The sequence below is a fragment of the Limulus polyphemus genome, unplaced genomic scaffold, assembly GCF_000517525.1.
Source record: "Limulus polyphemus unplaced genomic scaffold, Limulus_polyphemus-2.1.2 Scaffold7960, whole genome shotgun sequence".
NCBI lineage: Eukaryota > Metazoa > Arthropoda > Merostomata > Xiphosura > Limulidae > Limulus > Limulus polyphemus.
In genome coordinates, this window is record NW_013673570.1 from 6,773 (window position 1) to 16,982 (window position 10,210).

General features: G+C 32.2%; 1 protein-coding gene across 1 annotated transcript in view; it reads right to left on the reverse strand.

Moving 5' to 3' along the window:
• Positions 1 to 10,210, reverse strand: part of LOC106475005 (RB1-inducible coiled-coil protein 1-like) — a gene marked incomplete at its 3' end in the record, with an annotated part of 22,488 nt that overhangs the window by 5,191 nt on the left and 7,087 nt on the right. Inside the window, exons 3-11 of the mRNA XM_013935702.2 lie at positions 8,781 to 8,989; positions 6,231 to 6,316; positions 5,546 to 5,661; positions 5,080 to 5,166; positions 4,401 to 4,536; positions 2,975 to 3,031; positions 1,865 to 2,035; positions 1,277 to 1,461; positions 311 to 497 (exon numbers count right to left, since the gene is read on the reverse strand). Coding sequence (XP_013791156.1) covers positions 311 to 497; positions 1,277 to 1,461; positions 1,865 to 2,035; positions 2,975 to 3,031; positions 4,401 to 4,536; positions 5,080 to 5,166; positions 5,546 to 5,661; positions 6,231 to 6,316; positions 8,781 to 8,989 — 1,234 coding nt within the window. The remainder of the gene's footprint in view (positions 1 to 310; positions 498 to 1,276; positions 1,462 to 1,864; positions 2,036 to 2,974; positions 3,032 to 4,400; positions 4,537 to 5,079; positions 5,167 to 5,545; positions 5,662 to 6,230; positions 6,317 to 8,780; positions 8,990 to 10,210) is intronic.

Here is a 10,210-nt window from a genome sequence, read left to right on the forward strand (position 1 = left end):
GTTTACAAATGTTGTTGTTATACAAAGGTAAGAAATGAGGTATACCAGTTTACAAATGTTGTTGTTATACACAGATAAGAAATGTGGTATACCAGTTTACAAATGTTGTTGTTATACACAGATAGGAAGAAAGATCTAATGATGGAGTTTCAACTGAACGTCTAACTGTTATTATAGGAACAACCATAGTAATACATACGTACAAAATATATGATCATGACAGACTTTTACTGCAAAAAAAACATAAATACTTTGGAAAGCTGTAGCGATGGTCAAACTACACGCAGAGAAAAAGTGGAAATAAAAACACCTGTAAAAACGCAGTTGAGAACGTTCTTCTTCTAACAACCTCGACAACAGCTGCAACATAAACTTGCGGAGTGAGATGAATCTGTTCAACGACATCCAGATGGCGCTTTAATCTCTTCAAGTTTTCATGGTATATAGAAAGTTTATTGTCTAAGTCAGAAATCCTCCCTTCAACATACATTATCCACCTGATAGAACAGAAATGAAAAGCAGATTGTATTATCATCAAAAAAACTACATCAGACGATCATTTTAAAAGAAATTAGCGAATGTAAGACTAAATTATACTTTGGTTCTTCGATTCCATTGAAACAAAGAAGTGACATCTTACAGCTACACAAAATTGTTAAGCACCCATGAAAGTGATTCTTATTTAAACATGTATACCAGTTTTCTTCTTATGATCGACAAGATTCATCAGAACAATACAGATTACTTCAACGCATTATGTTTTGAATTTTCTCCCTTCATACATGATATCGTGCACTTGTGGGTAACAGTGTGTGAAAAACTTAAATAATTTATCAGTTTGCTTAAAATAGTTAAACAAAAAATACATAATACAGCTTTTTTAGTTAAATATATGTAATTGTGCAAAGTTGTCGTAAGAATATTTTCTTTTTTAGATAATCAACGAAATGGCCATTCACAACAACAACAACAAAACTTTAGAGCTCAAACTAAAACTTATTTACTTCAATCCAATCAAATTTCATAAGGGAGAAATATCAATTCCTCATATTTTAACCATTACTATATCTAAGACGTTCAGCGAAATTAAAATTTTCCATTCGAAGGTAAGATATTTTTCAAATCTCGTCACTTTAAAAACTGCGTGTTTACGATAATCGATTGATATTTAGTACATTGTTTCAGAAGGTATACTAAAATAAAGTTTATCTAGAAATTAAACTTGAATCTTTTAATTCAGCACCGCAGAGAACAATAACTCAAGAAATAGGCATACCCGAGTCGGATATGTAAGTTCGAAGACAGTTCTTTTTTTGCATCAATGCATCTCTGCAAAATTCCTTCCAGTTGCATATGGTTTTTCAGCATTAGTTGAAGCTGTCGACTGTGACTTGCACATAAGTCGGGTAAAATTGAAGTGTCCCCGATATTGCCTGCTCTAGTCTGGTTCTGAACAAATGCCTACGAATATAAAGAAATAAAGCAATCAATAATATATACAAAAATTCCTGTGATTATATTACAGATTCTCTATTCAAATGTACTGGATGGAGGAACCAGTGTTGAGGGTATGGTTTCTAAACCATTGTGGTAATTATGTTTAAAAGTTGCCAAAAAGAGCAGCTATTATAAAAGTCACTTCCTCTGCTTGTTTTTTTTTTGTCGTCGTTGGATCGATTAAATGATAATATAAACTAAGAGCTTTTATTTTTGAACTAATTTATTATGCTTTTTTTTAAATAATCATTAAATTTTGCAAGTTTATGATTGATGTTTTTGTAGATGTTGGAAAATAGAATTAACAAACCAAGTAATTAAAATTCCATAAACCTAAACTTGACGAGTGAATTTAAAATGAACCTACTTGAGCTAGATCACTTTGTTCCCTCACAATTCGATGTGCCTCGAACATAAGTTTCTCCAAGCCGTACAGACGAGCTTCAAGTCCTTTAACTTCCTTCATATCTACATTGTCTAGTTTTTCAAGAGTGTCATTTATTTCACCATGAAGAACATCCAACATGCTCTCACTGAACTGGTCATGCAATATAAAACTCATATCAGTTTCTGTTTGTTCGATTTGAGAAAGTCGAAAAAAAAACAGTTTTTAAAGATCCCACCTTAAGTTAAAACTTTTGTCACACACACAGTGAGTTTCATTAAAAAAATTGTATTACATTACTAACCAAATTCATTGTAAAATATTACAGATACACAAGTCCTAAACATCCAGATCAGCTAAGTTTGTATTTGTACTTTACGTGAAAGTGATCCTCAGCTAAACAATGTTTTATATGTTCAAAAAGGGTTAATAATTTAAATAAAAGTCAAAACAAAGGTTAATAATTTAAATAAAAGTCACAACAAGGGTTAATAATTTAAATAAAAGTCACAACAAGGGTTAATAATTTACCAACATGATAGAAACTAAATTTTATAAATATAAGTACATATATAGCCTTACAAAAGCTGCCAAAACAGGGCAACATTTTAAAAAACAAAATATGTTTATGGTGAAACTAAATGAGCTAGATGAGGGTATTAAAGAAAGTTCTGAAAATATAAAACAAGGTTTAATGGAATTTGAACCAGTTGAATTTAGTAACCATAATTTATTGTGAATTCTAATGATTAAGAACACGCACTATATTTGAATGAAATTATATATTTTCTAACAAGTTGAACAAGAATTTTGAAACATTCTACAATGACCATGGAATACGAAACATTATCCTATTATCCTAGTTAAAAACTCGTACAATCTCCTGACCGAGCCATTAACCTACAGCTGGGTTTCAAGCTAACTTGTTTTATTATATTTTCTAATACATTCTAGGAAACTGAAGACAAAGAAACTCAGTTTCTTAACACTTTTTATTCAGTTAATACATAATAGAAAGGTACATATAAATCTAACTACACTGTCTTACAGTTTTCTGTGCCAAAAGAAAAATGACAATAACAACAAAACTACCTGTTCAAGTCCTCGTAGACACTGATCTGCCATCTGTTCTAAACTACTCTGGTTATCCTGAAAAAATTATGAAGAATAATTAGGAAATAATAAAAATATCAATCAAAATTTTATACATTATTATTATTGTATTACTGTGAAATATTAGCAGTTAATAAGAGGTAGATATAATGTGAACACTGATCTAGAACAGTAGGTTTACTAAGTTGAAATTATCCAAATAATGCACCGTATTTTCTTTTATTTACCTGAAACCCCTACTCAAGACGATACACAGAATACTCGAGCCAAGAAGTGTTGAGGTTGTACTTTAACGCAAGTGAAAACTTTAATGAAAATATCTGTATATTTAATAAATTTTATTAGTTATTTTAAACACTACAGAAGTATTTCTTGTTCTGAGAACTCCTACTGAGTAAACTCAAGAACGTAGATCTACTAAAACCGAGGCTGATGACCTTTTTATTCACTCACTTATAACATCAAAGTACCATACAAGAAAATTTGACCATAATAAAAATAAAAAATTATAAATTAATACTAAATCACACAGGGAATACTTCTACTTTATCGGTTAATTTTGTGTTTTATACTCCATGTTTGTGTTTTATACTCCATGTTCAATAAACGTTAGCAGAGATACATGGCATCTTTCACGAAATTCCTACACGTACATTACGACGTCTGTTCTGGAAACAAGATACGATTAACAATACTTGAGATGTGAATTAAATTGCGAGGGTTTAAGATTTCTCGTGTGTATTGTTAAAATTCTCCCTCTTGTGCTCTAACAACTTTTTCTTTGCATCATTAACTTATCTATTACGTAGGATAAGGTTTTAAAACTGTTTTAATGAACTACGTCGTTATATATATATGTGTATTTTCTGCACTATAAATTTTGTTGCAGAGTTACACAAACGGCTACCTTCAAATAGCTGTTCCTAATTTTGAACTGATAGATTACGAGGAACAACACCCACAACCAGTTCTTTGGCCACTCTTAACTGACTAAGTAGTGAGATTTGATTATCGTGGCTCCAAAGAGTGGAGTGCATTTTTTGATGAAAAACGAATTACTGAATTCACAATTCAAGGACATTAACCATTAGGCAACATCCAGCCTAAATTATAAAGGAATAAAACATACTGAAATCAAATACAACACTCTGCACCACAGACGAAGAGATAAAACAAAGAATTCCTTGTACGTGAACAGACAGACATTTCTGTAGATAAAACAAACATTTTTTATTACTTCAAATAAAATGTCTTGTCATATGTATATATAAACTTTGTACCATAATGAATAATAAAATAAACAATCCTCGTGCAGAGACTAAATATTGAATCAAATATACCAAAAACTAATTTCTAACTAGAGTGAATACTGGCTTAACAAAATAATACACAACAAAAGTCAAACCTTTGAGTTAATCCAATGAAGGAGAGAAAATGCAGTGCTGTCATTGTGCAGAGAACCTTCCACATGGTGAGGAATATCACTGAGTAGAGCAGGCAAAACTGGTATCTTGGACAGAAGGCTTAAATGATGGCTAAAACTGGTGTACAGAAAAATATAATGGATATAACGAAACAGAGTGACATCTAAAAATGGTGAATAGTACAAAAGTCAGAAATGATGGCTAAAACTGGTGTACAGAAAAATATAATGGATATAACACAACAGAGTGACATCTAAAACTGGTGAATAGTACAAATGTCAGAAATGATGGCTAAAGCTGGTGTATCAAAAATAATTAAAGATAAATTATTTAGATTTTAAGAAGTTTTGAGAAATCAAGTACTCCATAAGTAAAGTATTTACTACTCTATGCTACAGTTCTTTTTTTAAAAAACCTAACGTCCACAAGTTTTTAAAGAAAGAGACATTACCTCTTAACAATACAATTACTATGTTCTGGTTTGGTGGTTACATTTAAACAGACTTAACGGACAAGCATACTTGGTGATGGGGATTCAAACACACGACCCTCAGGTTGCGAGTCGAGTTCCTTAACCATCAGGCCTTAACTGGAAGAATGCTGCAATCTACTGTTAAAGTTACGACTTTTGTTATTTGTCAAGTTGATAAAGACACTTACTTGTGAAGGATTTCTACATGGTATCCTCTGGTTTTTAAGTACTGGTTGAAGTTTTGTACAAACAACTGAGTTCTATTCCTAAATGCACTGTTAGGAATAAACGACCAGAAGTAAGTATCTCATATCTCAAACCTCGGCTATATAAATCAACCGATGTTAAGTTGTAAATATTAGAAACTGATTATAGTGTTTATTATAACTTTTTATTTGTTTAGCTTAAATCATTGAAACAGTTAACATTAGTATCGGGTACTGTAAAAAATGCAAATTTAATTGGATTATCTAAAAACAATCCTCTCCAAATATTAACAAAAAACCTCACTTGTTAAATGGTTATTTAAAAAAAAAAATCATGATATTATATACTATACTCAACATACAAGAAGACTAGCTGAACAATGGGAAAGTTAATCCATGTAAAAATAATAATAAAAGTAGGCCTAAAAGTCACTGTAACAAATCATACCTTGTGATATCATCTAAATTAGCAACGACCGCTGCCCATCCTTGCTGCTGAAGATGTTGATCATGCACCAGTTTCTCACAAGTGCTGGTCTGCTTCTTTGCTAAATCATGAAATTGCTGTGAAAATTATAAAAAAATGGCTCAACCTTAAATTTGCAAAACAAACTGTCAAAGGAAAAAAAAAATAGATTACAGAAACATCGCATTTCAATTCAACAGTGTAATCTTCAAAAACTTGTGTATTGAAGTCATTACAGAAACATCGCATTTCAATACAACAGTGAAATCTTCAAAACTTGTATATTGAAGACGTTACAGAAACATCGCATTTCAATACAACAGTGTAATCTTCAAAAACTTGTGTATTGAAGTCGTTACAGAAACATCGCATTTCAATTCAACAGTGTAATCTTCAAAAACTTGTGTATTGAAGACGTTACAGAAACATCGCATTTCAATTCAACAGTGTAATCTTCAAAAACTTGTGTATTGAAGATGTTACAGAAACATCGCATTTCAATTCAACAGTGTAATCTTCAAAAACTTGTGTATTGAAGACGTTAGTATAAAAGACAAACTGTTCTATTTTAATTTATCTTAAGTTATAATAATGATTTTTATCTATCACTGGAAGGTGTTTTTTCATATAGTTCTGACAACAGATGGCACTGTGAGGATATACATACCTGGGCTAATTGTGCTCTATGGACAACAGTTTCATAAGTTGGAGGCATGTCTATACAACTATCTACACAGTTTTTCATATCTGGACCTGATGAGGAACATAAAAAAATTAGTGAAATCCCACGGCTCAGTGTATGTTTTTTTTTCCTTACAAATGAAAAAACGTCTACACTTACTAACCAAAAAAAGAGAAAACGGTACACAGTTAAGTCCTAAGTAAGAAAAAGTTAAGGGACTTTGATTTTATATGTACGTTACTTCAGACACTTCAAAGGTCCAGTATACATGCTTTTTATGAAATGTTTTCACTCACTGCAAAGTTGTGATAAGTGCAAAAGAAAATATTAAAATACAATCACAGTAATAATCAGATCTGTGACTCTTAAGAAATGTAATACTTTGAAGATTTGGTCATGGATTGTCTGGTCCCAGCTATAGGGTTTATCTAGGGCCCCAGCTACTGGGTTTGTCTAGGACCCCAGCTACAGGGTTTATCTAGGACCCCAGCTATAGAGATTGTCTAGGACCCCAGCTACAGGGTTTATCTAGGACCCCAGCTACTAGGGTTTATCTAGGACCCCAGCTATAGAGATTGTCTAGGACCCCAGCTATAGAGATTGTCTGGGCCCTCATCTGGAGCCTGGGACAGTGCTCTGATGCGATTCCAGATGAACAAAGGTAAAACTGATTTTATAAAATGAACTGTGCATATTTTACCTTTTCCAACTTTCAAACTTAACCATTTTTCTAACCACTCCTCTCAAAACTTGTTTTTAATTGACTGTCAATGTCTTTAAGCACTGATTCTGAGCATCAAACAACAAACATTTTGGCTAATATTTCCTCAGATGTTTAACTGAATGTTAACATTTGTAAGCACTGATTCTGAGCATCAAACAACAAACATTTTGGCTAATATTTCCTCAGATGTTTAACTGAATGTTAACATTTGTAAGCACTGATTCTGAGCATCAAACAACAAACATTTTGGCTAATATTTCCTCAGATGTTTAACTGAATGTCAACATTTGTAAGCACTGATTCTGAGCATCAAACAACAAACATTTTGGCTAATATTTCCTCAGATGTTTAACTGAATGTTAACATTTGTAAGCACTGATTCTGAGCATCAAACAACAAACATTTTGGCTAATATTTCCTCAAATGTTTAACTGAATGTCAACATTTGTAAGCACTGATTCTTAGCATTAAAACAAGAACCATTTTGAATACTCCTTCAAGAAATTTGCTTAAAAAAAAAAAAACATACAAGTTGGACACTGCTGTACTTCTCCAGATATGCGATTTACTTTGTCCTAGTCTTGGCGTATTTTATGTCTGTAGACAACTACGCAGTTTATACAGTCAACAAAACTTACTGTTTTAATTTTCACGGGTGGAAAACATACTTTTTTTTTAATGTTCCTTGGAACTTTTTTTTAAATTTGTATCGACCTATGCATGGTCAAACACAGAAACCTGTTGAAAAGTCACGTGTCTGGATAAGGACAGATCTTGTGGAACAACAGAAATTTCATATCAAGACACGTTTCTTCTTATCCGAATTAGAAATACTACATAGACAGTTCTTCAACATCCAAATCTTGATATAAGACCTAAAAATATTACTTTACACTAGGGAAGCACGGGCACCCGGTAATACGTGGCTCCGGCCGAGTATTAAAGTTAGACAGCTAAGCCCTAATCTTTGTGGCAACTAACATTGTACTGAAAGTTACAATCAATAATTGGTTTAGTTGTAAAAAAATATGGTCCGAGCAACAAAAACTGCCCGTCCACTGAAAGTCGGGGATTCAGAGAACAAAAGGGGTTAATAACAGGCATGGCTTGAGAAGTGGATTTCTGGGAAAGGTGGGTTTTCTAAGAACAATATGGGTTAGGGTTTGAAAAGATGGGGCTGGGCATTGAAAGTTAAAAGTAAAACTTGAATGTTCTGTTGGTGATTATTCGGTTAAACGTAATAAATATCAATTTTGTTTTTGTTGTTTTTTTTTTGGGGGGGGGGGTGCAAAGAGAGGACACATTCCGGATAAACAACCAGGCCTCAGCTTAGTGACCAGGTAATCAGACCCAGGATTCAGCCAAATTTTACGACCCGTGCATCTCTATTTTACACACAAACGTAGGTTTCATCAAAACATTATCACATTTACCCAGTAAAAACATTAAAGGTTTAACTACTAAATCGGTATATTAATGTGTAGCAAAACTAAGTAACTTAGTTAGATCTTCTACAACACTTTATTAAATTAATACTCGGTCGTATAATCTTACATTCTATTTGTACTAAACATACAATGGAATCAAATCTAACTCGTGTGAAAACAGAACAGGATAATACTAAACCAAAAACAGCAACAAACAGCGAGATAAAATTGTTAGCCGTGCAAAACACTGCAAGCTTTAATTGACCATGCACAACTTTCAGCTCAATGCATTAAAAAAGAACTTTCACATTTTAGGAGAGAATATTACAACACTTAATGGTTGAACTTAGACAGTATACATTACTGAAGTCGGAGAAAGCTCACTTGATCCATAATCGACACTTGGTAGGGGTGGAGAAGAAGATTCTATTACTACTTTGCTGAAGAGAAAAATTGGGCTGGTGTCAGTACCGGCACTATAGCTACATACACGAGTTGTAGGCTCCAGACTTTCTCCTCCACTGATTAGAAGTACTTGTTTTTCTTCAGGAATCTTGTACTCTTTACAAATAATTCTTTTCAAATGTCCTACACTGAAATTAACGAACAATGTGTCAACCTCTGTTTCTATCTGCACATATCAAGTAATTGTCGTTACTTAATTTAACTCAGTCCTATCTTCACCATACAAAAACTTCAAGGAGTCCTACTTTCTAAAAATTTACAAAGTAAAAAGAAATTGACTTGTATATGCACAATAATACAGTTACATGAAAACCCAACAGGTGGAGTACCATATCATCAATTAGACAAAGATCTAAACAGTATATTTATTTACTGCTCAAGAATATTTACATCCATGAGAACAAAGATCTAAACAGTATATTTATTTACTGCTCAAGATTATTTAAATCCATGAGAACAAAGATCTAAACGGTATATAGATTACTACTCAAGACTATTTACATCCATAAGAACAAAGATCTAAAGGATATATACATTACTACTCAAGACTATTTACATCCATCAGAACAAAGATCTAAAGGGTATATACATTACTACTCAACACTTTTTACATCCATGAGAACAAAGATCTAAAGGGTATATACATTACTACTCAAGACTATTTACATCCATGAGAACAAAGATCTAAAGGTATATACATTACTACTCAACACTATTTACATCCATGTGAACAAAGATCTAAAGGATATATACATTACTACTCAACACTATTTACATCCATGTGAACAAAGATCTAAAGGTATATACATTACTACTCAAGACTATTTACATCCATGAGAACAAAGATCTAAAGGATATATACATTACTACTCAAGACTATTTACATCCATGAGAACAAAGATCTAAAGGATATATACATTACTACTCAAGACTATTTACATCCATCAGAACAAAGATCTAAAGGGTATATACATTACTACTCAAGACTATTTACATCCATAAGAACAAAGATCTAAAGGATATATACATTACTACTCAAGACTATTTACATCCATGAGAACAAAGATCTAAAGGATATATACATTACTACTCAAGACTATTTACATCCATCAGAACAAAGATCTAAAGGGTATATACATTACTACTCAAGACTATCTACATCCATCAGAACAAAGATCTAAAGGGTATATACATTACTACTCAAGACTATTTACATCCATGAGAACAAAGATATAAGGGTTAATGCAGTAATTATAGAGACAGTAAGGTAATACAGTAATTATAGAGACAGTAAGGTAATACAGTAATTATAGAGACAGTAAGGTAATACAGTAATTATAAAGACAGTA